Source organism: Suncus etruscus, chromosome 3 (assembly GCF_024139225.1).
Source record: "Suncus etruscus isolate mSunEtr1 chromosome 3, mSunEtr1.pri.cur, whole genome shotgun sequence".
NCBI classification, from domain to species: domain Eukaryota; kingdom Metazoa; phylum Chordata; class Mammalia; order Eulipotyphla; family Soricidae; genus Suncus; species Suncus etruscus.
The window spans coordinates 67,391,640-67,412,022 of record NC_064850.1 but is presented as its reverse complement, the minus strand read 5'-3'; the positions used below and the strand labels follow the sequence as shown (position 1 = coordinate 67,412,022).

The 20,383-nt window shown below is 48.1% G+C and overlaps 1 protein-coding gene across 1 annotated transcript in view; it reads left to right on the top strand.

The window, feature by feature from the left end:
* Window positions 1–20,383, top strand: part of LGR6 (leucine rich repeat containing G protein-coupled receptor 6) — a 121,351-nt gene that overhangs the window by 79,778 nt on the left and 21,190 nt on the right. The window contains exons 6-7 of the mRNA XM_049770626.1: window positions 947–1,018; window positions 18,942–19,010. Coding sequence (XP_049626583.1) covers window positions 947–1,018; window positions 18,942–19,010 — 141 coding nt within the window. The remainder of the gene's footprint in view (window positions 1–946; window positions 1,019–18,941; window positions 19,011–20,383) is intronic.

Genomic DNA, 20,383 nt, shown 5'->3' with positions numbered 1-20,383 from the left:
AAGCATAGAGACAAGCAAGCAAGATTCGTGTTCAAGGAAGAACTCAGGCTCAAAGAATATCCCTGAAGTCCCTTCTCAGCAGTTCCCATTTCTGGAGAAAGGGGCAAAAGGGAGCTCCCAGATGCTTCTTTAGCCCTGGAGTTATTTAGCTTTGAGACATGAGACTCAGTCCCCCTCCCTGCTTTGCTGCTACTTTTTATAGTTAGGGTGGGGACAGGGCTATTTTGTGTACTATTTTCACTCCTTTTTCTCAAGAATTGGGAGAACATTGTGCCACTTGTTTTCGATTAGTTCTTTGCCTCAGCAGTCTCCCCAGGATGCATCTCCAATCTCCCCACACTAGGATATGTTGTAGGCCAGCCCTTTGCCTTCTGGCACAAATGCCCCAACTCACCCACCACTGGGCCCAGCTGGCACCTCTGTTGGCAGTACCCTTCCCTTCTCTTGTCCTGGCTCTTTCAGGTCCCATGTTCAGATCGTGGCCTCCAGAAGTCTCCCCTGATTCTGCTGCCTCCAAGGCTCCATCCTGAGCTGGCTCCAGCTCACGCCAGCCCTGACAGGGAGCTTCGCCCTTAATTATGTGTTGTCTGCTGCGGTCGGCTGCTGGCTCCCCGAAGTGTGTCTGGCCACTGAGTCCAGCAGGCTCCCTGGGGAGCCTGACCAGAAAAGGAGCCTCCGCTGAGAACCTCTGACAACAGGCTTCTGTCCTGGGGAGCCTGCGGAAGCCGGGGGTTCTCCCCATTCTCCGTCGGTTGGAAGGCCAAGAAACAATTTTACCAGTACTGCTTGTAACCTGAAAGCATCCATCTTGCCAGTTGTTGGCCCCTAAAGACAATGGGGCTATTCAGGGGTCATCATGTCCATGCACTTTCCCGCTTAAGCACTGCCTGCGCCCAGCCCCCCTGGCTGTGGGCACCCCTTCTGACGTCCCTTCCTTCCCACACAGGCATCTGCATAACAACCGCATCCAGCATCTGGGTACGCACAGCTTTGAGGGCCTGCACAGTCTGGAGACACTGTGAGTATGGGGCTGTGGGTGAGTGGCATCTACCCAGCCTGGGAGCCTGGAGTTGGGGGTGGGCTAGGAGACAAGGTGGGCCAGCAGAATGCTATGCTGTTCTGGACCCCACCGATCCACCCCTGACATGTCCTGGTACTTTCTCTAAAATGTGCCAACCCACCTTCTTCCATCAGCTGAATGGAACTCAGGGGAATGTGGCAAGGGGGCACCTCAGAGCCCTTCCAGCAGCCCCCCCAACTCCTGAAAATGAGGCATAAATGTGTGTATGTGTGTGTGTGTGTGTGTGTGTGTGTGAGAGAGAGAGAGAGAGAGAGAGAGAGAGAGAGAGAGAGAGAGAGAGAGAGAGAGAGAGACTGTGTGAGAGTGAGAGAATGTGTGAGGAGCAGGTAGAAGGGGGCCATTAAGTCTGGGATGTGGGAACCAGAGAGATAGTACAGAAGGGAGGACATTTGCCTTGCATGTGGCCCACCTGGGTTTGATTCCCAGCATCTCATAGGGGTGCTCTGAAAGAGTGATCCCTGAGCACAGAGCCAGGAGTAAGCCCTGAAAGCACTGTTGAGTGTGGGCATCCCCAAACCAAAAACAAATTAAAAAAGTTCTGAGGTGTGGAGCCAGAGTCCACAGCAGGTCTGAACTTGTTGTGGGTCTGGCCGGCTGTTGACAAGGGAGCAGGACCAGAGGCCATGAGCGGGAAGAGCTGCGTGGCAGCTCGTGAATGGCCTATAAAAATCCCACAAACTGTTGGCTCTTAGAAAGCCACTCAGCTCCCACATCCTCATCCTGGGGTTCAGGGAAGGGCAGAGTGCACTCGACCCCCTTCATCTCCTCAGGAGGCTTGCCAGCCCCTTGGGGTTGGCTGAAAGGCCCCTTGTGAGCAAACTGTGGTGGGGCTTTCTGGGGATACCACCCTGTCCCTGGGATCCTGGGACAAGAACCTATGGCTACCAGTGTATATATTTGTGTGTGTGACGGAGTGTGTGAGATTGTGAGAGAATATGTGTATGTGAGAGAGTTGTGTGTGTGTGTATGAGAGTGCATAAATGTGTGTGAGTTTATGTGACAGAGACAGTGTGTATGTATGTGAGTCTGTGTGTGTAAACAGTACCAGGGACAGGTGCTGTTTTGACACTTTTGCCATCCCCCTATTCCCATCCCACCTCTAGTCCCTTGCTCCTTCTCTAAACACTAATGTCAGCATCAAAGTGGATTTTGATGAGCTGGTGGGTTCTTGAGATTGTGTGAAAGACTTGCACATATAACTCTGAAGGTGAGGAAGTTAGAATTTATTGTACTTTAGCAGATGGGTCTGGGACCCTCCCCCAAATGTCCAGGCCTCTCTTTACCTGTGTACCATGTTACTGGTCCTGTCCCGTGCTGCCCCATCCCATGTCACTCATCTTTGTATGCCCCTTGTGTCTACTTGCCTTCAGTGTGTGCTGGCCTGGCCTGGTCCCTGCACTGCTCTCTGTTCAGGAGCATATTTCTAGTGTGGAGTCATGTCCCTGGACCTTACTCAGAGTGTTCCAGAAGTTCTTAGTCACCTGTCCTATCTGGCCTGCTGTCTATCTGAGTGTAAGACTGATTCTGCCATCTGTCTGGGACTATGAGCTAACCTCCTTTTGCTCTCTGTTTGGGTGTGTGACCTCTGCATCCCATCAGACCCTGCAGTTCACCTGGGCATCAGAGAACGAGAGAAAGGCTGGTTAGAGTAGAAGAGGTGAGAGTAGGGAGAGAGGGGCACTGCCTTCTCCCCTACCAGCCATCCTATTGCCTGTTTTGGTTTGTTGCCTGTTATGTGGGCTAGATTCAAAGTGACTAACTAAATTCACTGCGCTCTCTCTTCCACTCCCACCATACACAGAACCTCAAGCCTGGCTTCCATAGTGAGGTATTTTCTAGAACTGAAGCAGCTAAGGCCATGGGCATGGGCTATGAGGGAGCACCCCAGGCTGTCTGTGTTGTATTTGTGGAGGAGAAGGGCTGGGGCCAGACTGTACATGACTCTGTCTGGCCAGCCAGGAGGGGAGCACTTATGCTTCAAGGACCCCACTAGAGCTGGCCTCAGCTCATCTCAAAGTAGGAGAACTGAGAAGGTGCAGGTTTTCCTCAGGAGTGGGGTCCATGCTCTGCAACCAGGGGCTTCTGGACAGAACGTGTTATTCCCTTGACAATCTCTAGTGGGTGACACAGCTCATTAGGGACAGAGCAAGTCTGGGAGTATGCCTGGCCCCCTTTAGCCACCTGGGTCAAACGTGACTTCTGCAAGTGTACTGTGTAGAGTGTCAGAAGTGCGGATATCCACCGAGTTTCTTTCCCTCCTAGAAATCCAGTCCTCACTGTCTCCCTCCAAAAGGCATGAGGTTTGGGGGTGGTGTTGGAACTCCTAGGAGTGTGGGAGCTGTGGATCTGCTGGGAAACCAGGTGGGTCATAAGGAGGGGGCACGCAAGCTGGGTGCAGGTTGGCACTTCTAAAAAGCCGACTTGTATTTCTTCACTTCTGGGGCATACTGCCGAATGCTTTCTCAATTAGCTGTGGATCGCAGCTCAGGGCGCCTGGCACAGCTGCTGCTGGCTTGATCACAGAGCAGCCCTGCCGCAGCGCCCACTTCTCTCCCTTTCATCTGCAGAGCTTTTGGCTCGGCTCACAGTGTGCTGAGCCTGTGCCCACTGTACAGATGGGAAAGCCAAGGCCAGGGCAAAAAATGTCTCCCTACAACTTTACACTGGAAAGCCTGAATAGATAGTGACTCAGCCAGCCTTCAGCCCTTGGTGGCAGTGGCACTTCTGAACCCTGAGATTCAGGCTGCCTTTTGCCTCTATGCACCTCAGTTCTGGCGTCTGCATTGTCCTTCCATTCCCGGGTTTGATGGGATTGATGCGTGCTTTAAACGAGGCGCCTACGTGACCACATTTCTACAGGGCCAAGCAGCCAGATTAGGAGCTTGTCCTGCCCTGCCTTCTCTCCCCATCCTATCTCAGCACTAGCCCTTCCTCCCACCCCACAGGGAAAACTTCTTCCAACTTTTGATCTCCAATTAAAAAAGGGGAAAGTGTGTTCTTTATCCTCTATTCCCCCAGAGCATTTTCTGGGGAGCTTGAGGGTACAGCCAGATGTGGAGGGAGGAGGAGCTCCCTGAGAATAAAAGAACTTGGGATTCAAACCTTTTAATTGTTGCAGAATTGGCAGGCTCTGCAGCCTTAGTTCTTTCTCTGGAGCTTTTCATGTGAGCTTCTCCCTGGAAGGGTATTTCTCCCCTAGGCCCTGTAAATCTCTGCCACTGAGACCTTCTCATCTCCCATAGTAGGAACAAGATACTCCTGCCAAGTCCTGGCCAGACTGTAGTTTGGCTCTGTCTGTGGCCCCTTTAAGAAGAAAGTGGCACTCAGCTCTTCTTCTGTGGAGCATGGTGCCAGGTACCGGCACTGCACCTGTGTGGCCACGTAGTCACTCCATGACACACATGGCTGCTGCTTGCTCTTGGAACACATGCTGTACAGTTCATGCCTCCACTTCACACCTTAGCACATAGCAGACATCCCTGCACAGTCTCACTAGTCTGGCCTCTGTAAATCTCACTTTCTTCCATCTGCACAATGGGATCCCTCAAAAAAGCAAGGAGGAAGTAGATTGCTTGAACTGTGCTCTGTAAAGGATCCAGGTTAGTCTGAGTATTTAGGGAAGGGTCTGTTATGCCCTCTCTTCTCCTAATCCAAATAGATCATATAATGCCAGGACTCAAAGAATGTCTGAACCTGGAGGAAGAAGGCTCTGGAAACGTTGCTTCTTCATCATTGTCTCAGACTTTGCCAAGAAACCCCAGCCAGAGGCAGTAAGACCCACCCAAACCTATGGCTGTGTTTCCTCTGCTCCCATGGTGGGGTACCCACAGGGAATAGGGAAATTCCAAGATAGGCTGGCCCCTGCTTGAGATAGGACTAGTGTGGGTGTCCATGTTTCTGTAGTTAGCAGATAGGAAACCTTTGTAAGTCAGAACCTTGACTCCTAACATGTTCGTCCACTTAGCACAAGTGCTATTGTGAGGCAGACACCTCACACACAGGGATCTGGGTGGATACAGAAGGGAAAGTGTGATTAGGAATAGTTCTCCAAAAAGTCCCAGGGCCTGAAACAAAGCTCTTTTATTGGGTCAGAGCAAGGGGCATGAAGTTGACTGCAGCCCACCAAATCCCAGTTCTATCAGTCAACAGATTCTGTGCAAAATGCAAACAGGAAAAACATAGCAGCAAGGACATCATAAGGGGCCTTCCATCCCTCCTTCTGGGCATGTCATCTGTGATGATCCGCCAGAGGTCAGGGAGGGTAGGGACAGAGTGGGTCTGGGGGACAGTCTGCTACATTCTGATCTGACCTCATTAGACAAATCTGACTCAACTAGAGGCCCTAGACTGACTTTTTATTTTGGGAGGGTGATGCATTTTTGGATCACCTCCAACAGTGCTCAGGATAACTGCTTTTTTGGGGGGGAAGTCACACCTGGTGGTGCTTAGGGGTTATTCCTGGCTGGTGCTCAAAAGTCACTCCTGGCAGGCTCAAAGACTATATGGATGCCAGGAATTGAACCGGTGTCCATCTGAGGTTGGCCGCGTGCAAGACAAACACCTACCGTTGTGCTATTGCTTCAGCCCCTCAGGGGTAACTTCTGATGGTGCTCAGGAGACCACGCAGTGGTGGGGATTGAGTTCAGGCCTCCCATATGCAAACCAGGAGCAAGCACCAGCTGTTGAGGCCATCTCCCTTGTGCAGGTCCTTCCCTTTCAGAGAATAGGACTAGATGGAACAGATAACATGCAGCGCTCTCTCTCTCTCTCTCTCGCTCTCTCTCTCTCGCTCTCGCTCTCTCTCTCCTCACCTCTCCTCTCACCTCTCCTCTCCTCTCCCTCCTCTCACCTCTCCTCTCCTCTCCCTCCTCTCTCTCCTTTCTCTCTCTCTGTCTCTCTCTGTCTCTCTCTGTCTCTCTGTCTCTCTGTCTCTCTCTCTCTCTCTCTCTCTCTCTCTCTCTCTCTCAGTACCCCAGTGGGGTTTGTGCAGGAGTTTGTAGGGTTCTGCCTTACACTGGTTCATTTCTAATAAAATACTTCTGCTGCCAGATACCCCGGCCAACTGCTTCAGGGAAGAATTTCCACATAGCTTTGTGGCTACCAAGTGCCCCTCTGTCTCAGCATCAGCCAGATCACCTGGCTCTCAGGTGTTGTTTCGAACTGGCTCTGACTTGGTTTCAAAGAATCATTCAAGCCCAATGATTAGCCTCTTTTTTGTGCTTATCAGCGTCCTGGAGGAAAGATTGTACTTGAGCTACAGAGCTGGAAGCAAACTCTGCAGTGCCTCCAGAATTGTGGGTCCGTGTCACCTGGCCTTGCAGGGCAAGAATTTGGGATTTTTACAACTTGCCCAATGCTAGTACATTACCTGGAAGAACAGGGGCTTTCTCTTCCCTGTCTTCCCATTTAATACTGCATGATGGCGTGTTGGATTAACCAATTCCACCCTATTCAACAAATGTTCATTACTCATTGATCAGAAGCACCTTTTTGATGAAGCACCCTTTGGATTGGTGTTTTAAGACCACCTGTTTTTCGCCTGAGGGTGTGGTCTGGTGCTTCCTAATAGAAGACCCAGGGCCTCAGGAAAAAGCCTCTGTTGCACCTTCTGTTTTCCACCACTGAGCTATCTGGTCCTTAGAAGTGGAAGGCTTGCGTGTTGGAGTTCCTGAACTTGTTTTATTCCCTTAACTGTGTGTGGATTATTTCCTGCATCAGCCTTTGCTTCCAGACACGTGTCTCTCCAATGTCCTGGACTTGAGGCATGAGACTTCCACTTCTATGTCTCTTTATTCCTGTATTTAGTTATAGCCTTTTTCTCCCTTCTCTTCTCTTTCTCCCCTCTTGCTTTCAGCACTGTGTATTAAGGTGGCCATAGCGGCTGCTGGCTCTGGCATTTTGCAGCGAGCAGTGGTTTATCTTCTCTATGGGGTACATTGGAGCTGCCAGGTAATCAACTTTTTGAGAATGCCATCACAAATATCACATAGTAGGGGCTTCAGCAGTAATAGCTCCCCAAAAGCCCCCAGAAGATAAATTTCCTTGCAAAATAAAATCCAGGGTTGCTGGCAGAAGGATCCAGGCAGAGTCTGTTCCACTTGCTTATCAAATGGTACATTCTTTGGCTTGAAATCACATAATTCCAAGGTCAGAGTCTTTCCTAGTAAGGACTCTTGTCACTGGATTTAGGGCTCAGGATGATCTTGGCTCAAGCTCCTTCACTTAATTCCTACTCAAACTCTGCTTCGCAAATATGATCACGTGCACAGGGTTGCAAATTAGAGCTAGGGAATATCTGGGGGAGAGGGGTTCCCATTCAACACAGTGTAGCTACCCACTGCCAGACTCTATGGCATATCCCTCAGAGACTGGCTGATGGGTTAGAGGCATCAGTTGCTTTCAAGTGTTGATTATTCCTGCAATTGTTAATAATACCCTGCAATTAAGAGAAATAAAAGACTGTCACCTTCAGAGATTATCTGTTATTCCATACCCCTGTCCCCCCATCTCCCAAAAAAAACTACCTGCTGAAAAAGACTAGGCAGGAACTGTGTATCCCTGTGAGACCAACAAGGAAACTGAGGCATGGAGAGCCTGCCTTGGCCAACGTCACCTAGTGCAGGAGGAGCCAGGCTGACACTCTGACCTCCTCGACCCTTAGATCAGGCAGCCTCCAGAGACTCATGCTGCAAGAACTGGGAACTCTTTCCTCGCCAGTTCTTAATCAGCCTACTTTTGTGGGTTTATTAGCTGCAAATTTGTAAGGCTTTGTGGCTTATAGAGGAATTTATTGTTGCACATAAACTCCCCCCACTCTGCCCACCCAGCTTTCTCTGTAGAACCACTAATGACTTCTAACAAGCAGAAAATTGAGCTGCCCACTGTGCTGGCCTCACAGTCTACCACGATGTGTTACTAATATAGATTCCAGCTCAGCACTCCTTCCCCACTGCCCGGGGCTGCAGGCAGGCAAGGTTTCTTTCACTGTTACTCGGCCTTTCCCTTCCTGGCTGGCAGTTGGGCCAGGAGATCCTCTCTGATGGTCTGTGCTCAGCTCTGGAGTGGAGGGAGAGGCTGGGGGTGCAGTGGGCTGAGGAGCTTGGAAACGGGTTCTAGGAGGTGCTACACAGACAGAGGAAACTGAGTGAGCAAGGCTGGGCTTGCCCCACACCCTGCCCCTCAATACACACAGATCTGCCCTAGTTCTACTCTGCAACCTTGTGCGCATAACCATATTTGAGAAGCAGAGTTTGAGTAGGAACTAAGTAAAGGAGCTTGAGCCAAAATCATGTGTCTGCTAGGAAGCTATGCTTGGGTCTGGAAGATGGCTCAGAGGCTTAAAGTGCAGCCACAAGACCATGATTTCAAAGCTCAGTTCTGCTGCAAGTACTTAGATAAATCTGTCAGGCCTGCTGTGGGGCATTCAAGAGACAAGGACCTAGAACTGGCTTAGGAAGTTGTCTAGGGAGTGCCCAAGCAAGGGTAAGGCCCTGAGCCCAACTCCAGGGTCACACAAGCACTAAATGGACAGGGTTCCCAGGGCAGGAGAAACGAGCCCCACTCCTTTCTATCCTTAGAAGGACACATTCCGTAAATATCTGTTGCATCTTTCATTTGTGCTTTCTTGCAGAGGTATAGGAGAAAACTTGGAAACAAAGAAAATATAACTCTGGGAATCATGGATGCGGGAAAGTACTTGGCTGAGTGTAGAGCTCTTTGCATCTCTCTATATCCTGAACCCGTCATGTCTGACCTCTTCAACCTCACCCCTGAGCCCAGGCCTGTCTATGGCTCCTCATCTGTGTCCTCTGCTGCTCCCATGCTTGCAATATTTGGTCTGTCCTGACACCCCAGCCCAGAAGTCATCCAGCTCCTGAACACCACATAAGTATTGAACAGACATCTACCCCCTACACACAAACCTTTCTAACAGAAGTGTCCCCACATCAGAGCCAGGGGGAAGCTTCACTGGACCAGTGACTCTGGCCCAGACCTCTGAGGGCTCCATCCCAAACAACTCTGAGTTCTCAGTAGACAGCACTGGCTTCATCTGTGGAACTGATGAAGAATCAGAACCTGAGAAGAATCAGGGTAGTTCTCACTACCCTCTCCTGTGCCCCAGCTTCATGCCACACCAAAGTCATTCTCCCCCAGGATTAGTGCAGTGTCTCTTATCTGGTCCCACTGCTTTCATCTTGTCACTCTGCAGTCTATTTTCAACACAACAACCAGAGTGACATTTGTAAAAGACAAATCAGATCATGTTACTTACTCTTCTATTCCAAACTCTCATCATCATGCTCTGGAAAGAAGCCACAGTTATTCTCCGGCCTCCAGAAAGATGTGCTATCTCCCCAAGACACACACACACACACACACACACACACACACACACACACACACACCACTACCACCACCATCACCACCACCACTACCACCTCTCTGATCTCACCCCTCAGCTCAGTCAGCTACAAACACAATAGTCTTCTTGAAGACACCAGGTATGCTTTTGCCTGAGAGCCTTTGCATTGGCCATTTCCACCATCTGGAATGCTCTTTCTAAAAATTTCCATCTCCTTCCATATTTCACTCAAATGTCACCATTTCAGTGTGATTTTTTTTCCCCTCCTGGGCAACAGTCTGTGATGCTTCCTAGTGCCCTTCATCTTCTATCTTCCTTTTCTTGTTAATTTTCTCCACAGTACTTGTATGCAGCCTTTCCTCTGGTTGTTTCTTCTTTTACTCTGTGGTCTAACCCCCATCTCTTCATGAGTTAAGTTCATAGTTATACTGGCAGCACCTAAAGTACCTGACACAGGGAACAGATTCAAACAACATTGGTTGGAATAGAGGCCTCATGGTTATAGGACTATAGGACTATACACTCTCTCAGAGCCCCCATTTATCAGGAGGACACAGATGACTGATCTATACTAGTAACCTAGACTGCCATTTGTGTTAATTAAGTCGCACTCAAGTGTCAGTCACAGGTAAAACATGCCAGTGTCAAGTATTAAAGAGCTACTAGCTGATTCTCTGGTGGCTTAGGAAGTGAACCAGTATCCCTGAGGTCCCAGCTTAGAAATATTCTGAGTCCAGTGGAATGGGCCCTTCTTACCTGGAGAATGTATCTTTCCACAAACCTTCGGCTTAACGCCTCAGGGCTCAAGAGAGTTGGGGGCCACTAGAACTTCTGCAGGCCCCTCAACACCTTCAGGTCCCCTTCCTTCATCTATGGCATTCAGGGAAAGGGGGTGCTGTCTACAGGGGTTTTTCTGGAAACCTGAGTCCTGAGTTTTGAGGGTCAAATTTTTAGAGAGAGGAGGATTTTCTGAAGAGCATGGGAGGAGAATACATGATAGCTATAAAATGGATTGGAAAATGTTGATGGTCTTTAGAAAACAGATATATAGTAGGTTTGGATTTTTAGCTAATGGGTAAAAAAGGATAGTTGGTGCTGTAGCTTAGGATGAGAGGTTCATCCATACAACAGCCCAACATGGCAGCCCTAGCAGCTGCTCACATGGTGAAGGCTTCGCCATTTAGAACATCCAGGCAGAAACTGAATCTCCTTCTACCTAAAAATCCCAGAGAGGAGGCCTGCTTTGGAGGACAGTTTGGACTGTTACCTCTCACCTCCCTTCTACTTCTTGGCTTCTCTGATCCCAGGTGCTTCATTAGGGTAGGACCACTCGTAATCTCCATATCAGAGATTAGTGACTTTGATTCAGCGCAGCACGTCTGTTGCTTCAGGTATTCTCTGGATTTTCTTTCTGGCAAGAAAGAATGTGTAGGTGGAGGGAGGGTCAAAGGAAGGCGTGTCAGTGCCTCACCATAGAAACCAATGACAATTGTACTAATTGCTGTATTCATTAATGGGTGGTCTTTTGTGTAGGCTGTTTTGAAGGTAAGACAATGTTGTTAGTCATAAAGTTTTTTGTTGGTTTCTGGCTCACCCAAGCATGTGGAGTCAGATTTGAGGCCGAGGCTGGTCTGGATGGAAAGAGCAATTAAGATGCAGTCATTGTGCTTTTTTGCCTTTGTTCCAGCTTGGGAGATGAAAGTGGATCAGAGTTTACAATCTCTCCATGTCGGCTTTGTGCTTCCCACAGGGGAACAAGGCTCGCCCACATTCCTCTAGGAGCCCTTATCTGGGATCTGGTAATCAGCACAAATATTAGCCTGGAGAATAAAGCTGTACGTGGAAGCCCAATTAATGATCTGAATCCTCCTTTGTTGCAGAATAGACACACGGGCGTGTGTCTGCTGTTGTATAGACTAATGAATGGATCTGTCTCTTCTGGTGTCTAAGGTGTAGTCAAAGGAAGTGGGACAGGGCCTTGGCATTATTTGAAGAGCTAATTTCTGCAGAGTGTGGACCAGGCCAGCACAGCTGCCTTGTATTGCGGGGGGATTGCCACTTTACAGGTGAGGAGACAGCTGAGCCAAGAGGAGGGACTAGGTGGGTCTGTTGATTCTCAAGGAAAAAGGGTCTTCTATTCTCAAAGGGATATGACACAAAAAGGAATCTGGTGCTTGCCCTCAATATGCAGGACTCTGTACCATCACTGGAAAAGCTGGGTTTCTTCCCTCTGTCCTTTTCCTACTTTCCCTGAATTGCCTTTTATTAGTTCTGCTCTTGGAAAGCTAGAGAGGCTCTAGCTCCTGGTGGCTAATAAAACAACAGAACTGGCTTTGGCTCAAGGCTCTGGGACTTGCATCAAGCTCATCTGCTCTCTGAGACTTCATGAGATGAACAGGAAACCAGGCCTCTTTGCACTTGCTCCAGAGTAAGGCCCCCAGAGATCTCAGGCATTGGCTGTTTTTGCCCAGTTAAAGAGAAGGAGAAAATTGGGGATGTAGGCCACCTTCTCAGCCTTTTTCATTGATAACACAGCTGCAGCTTCCGGACTAAACGCTGGGCAGTATTTCTCTGCCTCTTTTTGGCTCCTAGGAGCAACAAAATAAATAATAAGCTGATTCTGGGCCCTGAGAGACCCAGAATCGAAAGATATGCTTTCTAGCTTAAGTCTAAAGTATCAGAGCCCCCATGCCAGGAAGAATCAAAGTGAGCCAGCCTTATGTCAGAGAGAGGCCTGTCTGCTGGTGTCCAAGAGTCTGCATGTTACAGTCTTGTCTCAAAAGGTCACAATTCTTGCAGGCATCTCAGGCTGCAAAGACTCAGACAGAACTCAGGAGGATTCAAGTGTCCACAGTCTAGTGCCTGCAATCTGGACATGCAAGTGTTTGTTGACCATGACAAGCTCCCTGTGTCAGGACAGAGGCTACAGATACACAGATACCCCATTCAAGGGTGAGACTATAGACAGACACACAGGTACCCCCATTCCAAATTCAAGCTGTATGATTTTCAATCCCAGCACTTCCATTCCTAACTGCAGAATTCTGGGCAACTTCTCTTTGTGCCTCAGTTTCTCATCTGAAGAATGGAGATAATAATAGTCCCTCGAAGGTTTGGCATGGGAATTGCATGAATTAATATATGTAAATCGCTAAGAACCATGACTGTTACATCATAATTACGCTTCTGCTCATCATCATTATTTCCACCACCAATCATTATTACCAGTCTAACATTGTGTTTCTGGAAGGAAACAAAAAAAAAAAATCTAGAAAAGTGTTGAAAGAGTGAATGACTCATTTTGACTTCAGGGATGGGGATGAATTCATAAAGAAAGGTATATTTGAACTGAACTTCAAAGGATGACTAGGATTTCAACAGCTGAGGATGTGGGAAAGGGGCGTTTCAGGCTGAGGGCATGTGTGGTTCCAATGAATACTCAAGGGGTAAAGTTACATGGAAGGGTTAGGGAGGGGGCTCAGTGGGTAGGGAGGGGGCCTAGTGGGTGGGGCAGAAGGTACTGTAGCAGAGTCTTTGCCTTGCATGTGTGAGGCCCTGGGTTCCATTCCTGGAACTAAAAAAATTAAAATTAAAAAAAGCTTCAAAGATTAAAGAAGCCGATGAAGCTTCGAGAATTCTTAAGGCCTCAGATCCTATCGAGGACCCCAAACTAGTTCTGTAACAAAGAAAACTTTTCTAATTCTGCGGAAGGAGAGTGGCAGAATCAATTTTGTATTTTAAAAAGATCTTCCTGGCCAATGTGTAGTAGCAAAAGAGTATGGGCTCCACTCAAAAATCCCAAGGTTCAAACCCTGGCCATGCCACGGAGTGAAGTTAAATCAGGTTAAATTGCTGACACAAATAAGCTAGAACATGTATAATGACGCCAACACAATAGAAGTTTATTTCTGGATCATCTAATAGTCCCAGAAGGGCATTTATTTTTGTCAAGTGGCCTGTTCTAGATGGTGACTCAGGGTCCTGTCTTCTTGGGGTCTTGCCATACTTAGGGGCCCACTGTCTTTGGCATTCAATAGAGAAGTCCTGTAGGAGAAAGGACTTTTTCCCTTCCATAGACCCTGGTCCAAATAGCACACATCTTCCCTGCCCAGCTTCCTGGATGAATGGATGAGACTGGGGCCATATGCAAGGGACACTGGGAAATGCCCTCCAGCTCCTTTTCCTCGCATCTCTCCCATTACTCTCAGATAGCACCATCTACTAAAACTTTCTGGCTGTTCTACATCTGCATTTCCCACATTCTGGCCATTAACTGTATGTTGCTACTGAGTACTTAAAGAGGACCTAGTAACTAGAGCTGAATCTGATATTTTGTTGACTTATAAGGAATTTGCTCTTAAATAGTCACATAGAAACTAAATAGAAAGAAGAGGGAGGATTGGGGGACCCAGTGCTTTCAGCCACAGCATTTATTAACCCAGTTATAATTGGGCAGTAACTGACCCTCTGATTCACTGTCTTCAGCTGGCAGATAGGTACCTTAGTGTAGCTCACAGCTGTGGATTAAGTGATCACTCAGGCAGAGCACTTAGTGCCTGGCACATGCTTAGTGCCTCACCAAGCTTATCCCATGGATGACCTGGAGGTCACTTAGGAGAGAGTGAGACACACTTCCAGTCTCATCTTAGCCAAATCCTATCCTTTGTATCCCCTAAACCCCACCACACATACTTCTTTTAAGCACACTCAGTCCAGCACTCCCACCGAGCCCCTCCATCTCTCCCTCCTGACATCATTCCCTGCAACCAAAACTTGGTTCTGAAGTCACTTCTCAGGAATCATTCCTGGCCCTGGAGGCCATGTGCCATCTGCCTGATCTCCCAAGGCCCTGCTGCCAGGTGTGTCTCCAGGTCCTGGCCCATCTGACAGGGGCCACTCGTTTCATCTCATGCCTTTGTCCATATAGGAATGCATCTTACATCTCTCTACCCAACTCTTTACCCAGCAGAATTTGCTGTGTATTAGGGCTGGCAACAAAGAACCTCTGCAATCAGCGGAATCCATCCGGTGCTGAGCAAGTTGTCCAGGACTTGTCCAGACAGTGAGAGTCCAGAGCCATATCTCCTCAGCACCAAAGGAAATGGGGCTTGGGCAGGCATCCAGGTTGTCCATTTGTGTAGATAGAAGCAGAGAGAAATGCAGGCCACCTCATTGGCATGCGATTTGCAGAACTTGTCTTTTGACATTTGCACAATTTTGATCATTCTCCCACATTTCTCTACAAAAATAGCCCTTGAGTTCACATGCCTTTCCCCATGTATCTTTTCCCACTGTCTGCTAGGTCATTCCTGGCAGAGTTCCCAACCAGAAATGGTCAAGGCCGGCTGGAACCCCTCAGTCTGACTGCCTGGTCATGGATCCAAATGAGCTGGTTTGGGCCTCCTGATAGTACAGGCTCGGGTTGTTCAGGGACCTGGGACCCGGCAAGCCCAACAGTGCCAGGCATGGCTTGTGCTTTTCTTTTGATATTGACCTCAAAATCTTAAGAGTTTTCTCTCAAATACCCTGGAATTCCTCAGGAGTTCATCAGGGTTCTTGATGGATCACTTTATCTGCATTCTCATTCAATATGTATTTGCTCTGTGCAATGTTATTTCAGCATTTAAAAGAGCCAAGTGTTCTTTTTCTAGGAACTTTCATTCTGGTTGGGCAAGAGGAAATATCTATCCACTGATGATATGAGGAAGGAAAAAGCAGTTATCTTATTATCTGTGACTGCTTAACAAACCATCCTTCAATTTAGTGGCTTGAGGCAGCATCAATTTCCTGAACCCCTGAATTGGCAGCTCTTCTGCAGGATGTAGGCTACTCTGAGAGGCTGCAGTTAGGTCCTCCAGGGAACTAAAGGTTCTAGAAGGCCCCTCACACACCTGGACCTTGGTGTTGGCTTCTCTCTTCAGCTGGTCCCCCTAGTTTGTGGCTCACTCATGCCTTCCTTACAAGTTGATGGGAATGTGCCAAGGGAGGGCCAATGGGTGAGGCTGGTCACAGACCTGCTCCATCTAGAGTCACTAGGTGGCAGAGGACTTTTCTGAACAGGACCAGCTACCAAGGCCTTGTGGCCACTTCTGTGTCCTTCAGCTTTGCTGAGATGTCATTTGACAGTTTCCACTGTGTAAGTTTGAGGTATGCAACATGTTGGTTTGATACACTTCATATTATCAAATAATCCGGTCTTCCTTTGACTTCTTTCTAACTACATTACAGGGGAAGGTAAGGGTGTGTTATATGAAATAGAGGGATCAGACAGGGCTTCTCTGATAAGGAATTTGTTAGGTAGATTGAATGAGGTGAGGGACTAAACCATGAAGACTTGAAATGGAGAGCAAGAGTGCAGAGGGCAAACCAGTGCATTTTACATGCACAATGATTCTGCAGTGTTTGGGCTTGGCAAAAATGGAGGGCCACACCTAATAGTGTGTTCAGGGGATCAAGTGGTGCCAGGCATGGAACCTCTAGGACTCTCTCATGCTAGGCATATGCCCCGTTGCACTCCATAGCTCCATGCCAAGACTCTTTACAAAGATGTTCTCATTACTTATGGAAAGTTCAAGTTCTCCTGAGCAACAGTAGAGCTTCCTGAGTGGACAGAGCTGAGCTAAAGAAGGAGAGACACTAGATTCCTAAAAGCCAATGATGTCTGCACCTAAGAGAAGAGCATCCCTCTGCCATCCCTGCTGATTACCTAACTGGATTTTCTAGCCTCTTCCTGGAGCCAAAATGCCCAGATCCAGATGCTATACCATCCTGTGTTTAGCTCCTTTACTCCCTCCTCTCACACTTGCCAAGTGACCTCTTTGGGTTCAGGAAGGTATTGGGGGTGTATTTAAGGGAAGCTTTGGATTTATTACAACATGAAACAGAGGGGCTAGAAATGGTTTAGGGGACAACCTGAGTTCATTAAGTGGCACCACATATAGTTCCCCAAGGGCCACCAGGAGCATAGAACCAGAAATAACCCCTGAGCACTGCTGTGTTGCCCCCCCCAACATAAAGCAAATGAAAAATGTTCAAAGAAGAAAGCAGAGTGGGGTGAAGGGGGGTGTTTGCTATAATTATCCAAGATCACTGGAGAGGCTAAATGTAATCAGGTTATTAAGGGGGGGTGTAGGGGCAAGTTCAGGGTGCAAATATCTGGCTCACTGGCTCTCTTGGCCTCAGGTCAGATTCCTGCTCTACCAAGCTCTATTAAGTGTAAGGGGCCTGGCATGTCACACACCCTGTCATTATCTCTGGACCCACAAATCCTGCCAAGTACTTTGCAGTTTAAGAGCCTCAGCATGGCTCCTGCCTGCCCTGGTGTCACACAACCCCTCAGCACAGTAGTCAGGGACAAGGTCCCTTTAAAAGACTGAGAAGGAAAGACCTGAGTCGATGGTACAGTGGATTGGGTACATGCATGTTGCTGGCCCAAGTTTGATTTTTGGTATTCCATATGGTACCCAAAGCATCGCCAGAAGCAATTCATGAGCTCAGGGCAGGGAGTATACCCTGAGCACTGCTGGGTATGGCCCCAAAACAAAACAAAAACAACTTGGTAAGGGGAGAAGAAGACGGTTCAAAACCTCATGTGTAGGGACCAGAGCGATAGCACACGGTAGGCATTTGCCTTGCATGTGACGGACCCAGGACAGGCCTGGGTTCGATTCCTGGCATTCTATATGGTCCCTCAAGCCTGTCAAGAAAGATTTATGAGCACAGAGCCATGAATAACCCTTGAGGACCACTAGGTGTGGCCCAAAAAATTAAACAAACAAAAACAAACAACTCATATGTAGACCTGGATTTAATTTCCCATACCCATAAGGTCCACTGAGCCCTGCCAGGAATGAGCCCTATGTACATAGCTAGGACCTGACAGTCAGGGCAGGTTCTTGAGCACTGCTGGGTGTGGCTCTCAAAATATACAAAACAAAACAAAAACCAACAACAATATAAAAGGAAATTGTGGGGAGGCCCCATACCAGAGCCTTTCTCCCTAGCCTGGGGAGTGCTGGGAGGCTTGGCAGGCCCCCAGCTGTCCTTGTCTTTTTCCCCTGACTCCAGGCCTTCCCTGGGTGCCAGCTCAGATGGCCAGAAGTGGGTTCAGGTGGACACTTAGTGGTCCTCAGATTCCCCCCTCCCTCCGTACTCCAGGGGGGAGGTGCATGGGGAGGAGGGCGGGCAGACATCTGGCTTCTGATTTCTTCCTTGATTCTGGAGACCAGCTCTTGCCAGGTATAGGGTTTTTCTCCCCTGGACTTCAGTCTTTCCCTGGGCACTGGTCTAGGTGGACTCTATAGGGGTCAACAGGCTTTCCCCCTATCTCTCCCTACACTAATGGGAATGCGCTCTGGGAGTAGGGCAGGCTGTTCTAGCACTGGTTTATATTGGGACAGTCAGTGGAAATTTTTTCTCTTTGTTTTCATATTGATAGTATTGTGTGCATATATTCTATATATCCATAATATCCATCTTGTATTGGTACCTTGATACTGCCCTACAAAGCTCATTTCTAATATTTTACTGCCTCAGTCCCAACCCTTACTTCCCCCCATCCTCCTATGTAGGTGCAGCCAATGACATGAAGCTCACCACATAGAATGATAAGTGCAGTTAGAGAAATAACTACACTGAAAACTATCATAACAATGTGAATGAATGAGGAAAAAAGAAAGCCTGTCTCGAGTACAGGTGTGGGTGGGGTGGGGAGTAGGTAGATCTGGGAAATTGGTGGTGGGAATCCTGCACTGGTGAAGGGGGGTGTTCTTTACATGACTGTAATCATACAACTACAATTATATTTGTAATCAAGGTGTTTAAATAAAGATAATTTAAAAAAAAAGGAAATTGAAGGAAAGAGTAAGAAAAATAAAGATCCATAGTCATGCTCTTGTGCCCAGGGCTGAGAGGCTGTTCATTTTCTTAGAAAAGGTGGCAGAGAACAGTTTGGGCCACCTATGAGGGAAGCTTCTAGAATCCCCCAGTAACAGGAAGCAGGGAGAGATGTTAAAAGAAGTCCCCACCACAGCCACAGAGATCTCCAACATTTGAAATGGTTCTTTTATTTGCTTGTTTGATTTTTTAGGGGCCCAACCAGCAGCATTCATGGGTTACTCCTAGTAGTACTCAGAGGACCATATGGGATGCTGGGATCAAACCCAGTTTGGCTGTGTGCAAGGCAAAGACGCTACCTATTGTGCTATTGCTCCAGCCCTGAGATGGTTCATAAAAGAGCTTTTGGGGACTATCTGAAGATCTGTTTCAGGTTGCCAGCCTAGAGATTTCCCTCAAATTATGTCTGCTGCCAGGGAGGTGCCCTAGAATTTGAGGAGTGGAATGGAATTCCAGACTTGTTTCTCCAGTCCTTGCCAGCTGGCTCCCACTGACTGGAAAAGTCATTCCTCAGGCCAGCCTCAAGTTGGTGGGTTTGCATTACTCAGAGACCTGCAGTGCTCAGGAGCCCACTCTGACTGCCAGGTCTGCTTTCTGTTCCAGAGACCTGAACTATAATGAGCTACAGGAGTTCCCCGCCGCCATCCGGACTCTGGGCAGACTACAGGAGCTGTAAGCACCCCCTTGAGTGGGTCCTCTTCTCCCTGGGCCTCCTCCACCTGTACTTCCCCATGACCTGGTGAATGTAAACTTCATGCCCTCCTTGACACTTGTGGTTTCTGAGCCTCATGAGCTTTTCCAAGGACAGGGTGTCTTCAGCAGATGTGAACCCTGAGGAGACTCAGGTCAGAGGCTGTAAGTTGGAGGCCAGGAGTGAGGAGAGGGGATGAATTGGCTCTGTGTCACTCTGTGTCCTCCTTTCAGCATTCCTTTGGTGCTAACTTCCTCCACACCCTCCATGCCAGCGCTGTGCTCACAGATATCCCCAAATGAGGGCAGACAGGCTTTTCATAGGGACCTACAGGCCTATCAGGGACACTCAAGACACAGGACAACACAGGGTGAACAGCGCAGTGGCTGGAGTGATAATACAACCTTGCAACCAACCTACCTAGATTGATAACTGGCACCCCAAATGGTCCCCCTGTGCCCTGCCAGGAATGATCTCTTAACACGGAGCCAGGAGTAATCCCTGAGCACCACTCAACATTGCCATTTGAGACCTCATAGTATCAGCCCATGCCAGCTGCTCACCCCTCAGAAGTTTGAAGGAGTAAGGTCTGGTGGCTGTGGCAGCTAATGTGTAACAGGGCAGCTGAATGTCAGTACCTGAGGAGAGTCTGTTGAAATTTTCTCCACTATCAGCGAAGTTCATGATCAAACTTTCGATCTTGCTGGGACAGGACAGAAATGAGCTTTGATTAACTAGCAGAGTATAGAGGGAAGCAAGTAAGCAAAGGTAAAGGGACAGAAGACATAGCAGAGATAGAGAGCTCTATGAGCACAAGTGAGAAGATTCACGCGTGTGTGTGTCTATCTGTTCTGTTTGTCTGTCTTCTGTCTCCATATATTATTTACAGAATATTTCTTGATATCAGGGCTTCAGTCTTAGGAATGTCTTCATCCAACAGGGCTTAGCCCAATACCACACCAAGGAGATATTTATAATCACATCGTAAGAAAATTAACCTAGAATAAATGAATGAACAAACAGGTTGGGTATGCAAGGTGAATGTAAATTATAAGGAGGAAAAAAAATAAATAAATTGTAAGGAGGGTATCTGAGGTAAGTGTGAGCATGTAGAAGATATTTGGGGTTAGTAAGCAGAAGATACAGAAATAGAAACAAGGTGTCTGAGTTAAGTCTACCTTCAGGCTGAGGAACTTATAATGCCTCTGAGAAATGTTCATTCTGTATTGCAGTTGTAATGTGTGTGTGTGTGTGTGTGTGTGTGTGTCTGTCTGTCTGTCTGTCTGTCTGTCTATCTGTCTGTGTCTTGTTCCTGTGCTTGTTTCTCTCTGTCCTGTGGAAAGTCAAACTAATC